Here is a 2,796-nt window from a genome sequence, read left to right on the forward strand (position 1 = left end):
TTCATTAAAATGAGCAAACCTCTAGTAAGAAAAAAAAAAAAGACACAAACTACTCATATTACAAAAAAAAAAAAAAAAAGACACAAATTACTCATATTACGAACAAAGCAGGAATATCACTAAGGACCTGGAAGACATCAAAAGACAAGAACATTTTACAAAAAAACTCTACACATAGATTTGACTTAGATGAAATGGGCCAGTTCCTCTAAAAATGCAAACTACATAACATATGCAACATGATTAGACCTTTGAGAGACCTATAACTATTAATAAAATTGAATTCACAATTTTAAACTACCTTTAAAATATCTCCAGGCTCAGATAGTTTCTTTGGAAAATTCTACCAAACACTTAAAGAACACCAATTCTACACAATATTTTTTGATACAGAAGAGGAGGGAATGGTTCTCAATTAGTTATGAAGTTAATATTTTCTATAGGTTAAAATCCACCAAATTCCTATGTTGGGATTTGGCCAAATTGTAAGACTATGAAGTAAAGATTTAATTCTTTCATAGTGTTCTAAGAGGGGCATTAGGGCAAAGCCCTCATGACTGAGCTCTGAGGTGTTTATAAGAGAAAAAAAGGAGACCAAAGTAGTAGAAATATAGACGGTCACTCTGCCCAAGATCCTGCCTTCCCCCACGGTGTAGTCTCACCAGAAGTTGGTCCCTTGTCCTGACCTTCAAACCCTGAGCTTAATAAACCTCTATCTCTTTTACTCAGTCCCAGGTATTTCTGTTAGCAATGCACTAACAGATTAAGATACCTTGATATTCCAGGGAACCAGCAGTTAGCGTAATGGCTATGTCGCTGGACTCCCACGTAGTCGACCGCAGTTCGCGTCTCGGACCGGTGGCTTAAATCTCACGCCGGGCGCGTGTGCGTGCGTGCCCAGGATCCCGAGAGGAGAATGGAGAAGGGATTGCGGCGTGACCATCCCCCCTGGGGGGTGATTTCTCGCTTTCTGTCTCTATGTCTCTCTCTCTCTGGCGAGCGCACGTGCCCTATAGCGAAAACCTCTCAAAAAAAAAAAAAAAAAAAGATACCTTGATATTCCAGAAAAAAATAACAATTAATATTCTTCATGAGTATGAACCAAAAAACACTTAACAAAATATTAGCAAATAAGAACAGTAATATATGGAAATATGGCACAATACAAGTAGGGCATATTCTAAGGATGCAAAATTTCTTCTACGTTAAAATCAGTCCCAAAAATCCATTATAATAACAGATTAAAGAAAAAAATTCACATTATCTTATTAGTTGATGCAGAAAAGTCCTTGTACAAAATTCAATCTGATTCATGACAAAAATTCTCAGACATCCAGAACAGAGGAAAACTTCCTCAAGTTAATAAAGAATATCTACCAAAACAGAAAACTACCCTACAATCACAACTATACTAAATGTTGAAAGATCTAATGTTTTCCCCTAAGATGGGGAACAAGACGAGCATAGCTACTCTCACATTCATAGTCAAGAAAATGCTGGAAGTTCTAGTCAGCAATGAGATAAGAAAACAAAGGAATACAGATCAAAATGAAAGAACAGAGATTGTCACTCTATGCAGATGTAGACATCTACAAAAATAAAACCCTAAAACTAATAAGTTTAGCAAGGCTGCAGGATATGAGATCAACATACAAAAATAACTTATATTCTCATATGACAGCAATGGACATTTGTACAACAAAATTTTAAATATAGCGCTATTTAAGATCATTCAAAAAAAGGAAATACAAAACATGGAATGTGTTATAAAAATACAAAGTGCTGATGAAAGAATTCAAAGATGCAAAATGGAAAAACATACCATTTTAATGTGCTGCACATCACAGCATAGTTAAGAGGTCAATTTTTTCAAAATTGAAATTCTGCTATACTGCAATTTCTAGCAAAATCCTAGCAAGATTTTTACAGAAAAAGTTAAATGAGGCAGCTGACATTGTCCTCTAAGCTCGACTGTTCCAGCCATCTCGAGAGCTTTCTCTGCCCTGTGCACAATGGCAACTCTTAAGGATAAACTCATTGCACCAGTTGCAGAAGAAGAGGCAATGGTCCCCAACAATAAGATCACTGTAGTGGGTGTTGGACAAGTTGGTATGGCGTGTGCGATCAGCATTCTGGGAAAGTCTCTGGCTGATGAATTTGCCCTGGTGGATGTTTTGGAAGATAAGCTCAAAGGAGAAATGATGGAACTGCAGCACGGAAGCGTATTTCTTCAGACACCTAAAATCGTGGCAGATAAAGATTACTCTGTGACCGCCAATTCCAAGATTGTGTTTGTGACCGCCAATTCCAAGATTGTGGTCGTGACCGCTGGAGTCCGTCAACAGGAGGAGGAGAGTCGTCTCAACCTGATGCAAAGAAACGTTAATGTCTTCAAATTCATTATTCCCCAGATCGTCAAGTACAGCCCCAACTGCATCGTAATTGTGATTTCCAACCCAGTGGACATTCTCACTTATGTTACCTGGAAACTAAGTGGCTTGCCCAAGCACTGTGTGATCGGAAGTGGGTGCAATCTGGATTCTGCTATATCTCGCTATCTCATTGCTGAAAAACTTGGCATTCATCCCACCAGCTGCCACGGATGGATTTTGGGAGAACATGGTGATTCAAGTGCGGACATGTGGAGTGGCGTGAATGTGGCAGGTGTTTCTCTCCAGGAACTGAATCCAGAAATGGGGACAGACAATGACAGCGAAAATTGGAAGGAAGTGCATAAGATGGTTGTTGAAAGTGCCTATGAAGTCATCAAGCTAAAAGGATATACCAACTGGGTGA

The 2,796-nt window shown here is 38.7% G+C and overlaps 1 protein-coding gene across 1 annotated transcript in view; it reads left to right on the forward strand.

The window, feature by feature from the left end:
• The first annotated feature begins 1,950 nt into the window (after positions 1 to 1,950).
• The window catches only part of LOC102498102 (L-lactate dehydrogenase B chain), a 1,091-nt gene continuing 245 nt past the window's right edge, over positions 1,951 to 2,796 (forward strand). Inside the window, exon 1 of the mRNA XM_027773872.1 lies at positions 1,951 to 2,796. This exon is cut by the window's right edge and continues 245 nt beyond it. Coding sequence (XP_027629673.1) covers positions 2,013 to 2,796 — 784 coding nt within the window. The 5' untranslated portion in view covers positions 1,951 to 2,012.

Source organism: Tupaia chinensis, unplaced genomic scaffold (genome assembly GCF_000334495.1).
Source record: "Tupaia chinensis unplaced genomic scaffold, TupChi_1.0 Scaffold000386_1, whole genome shotgun sequence".
NCBI classification, from domain to species: domain Eukaryota; kingdom Metazoa; phylum Chordata; class Mammalia; order Scandentia; family Tupaiidae; genus Tupaia; species Tupaia belangeri.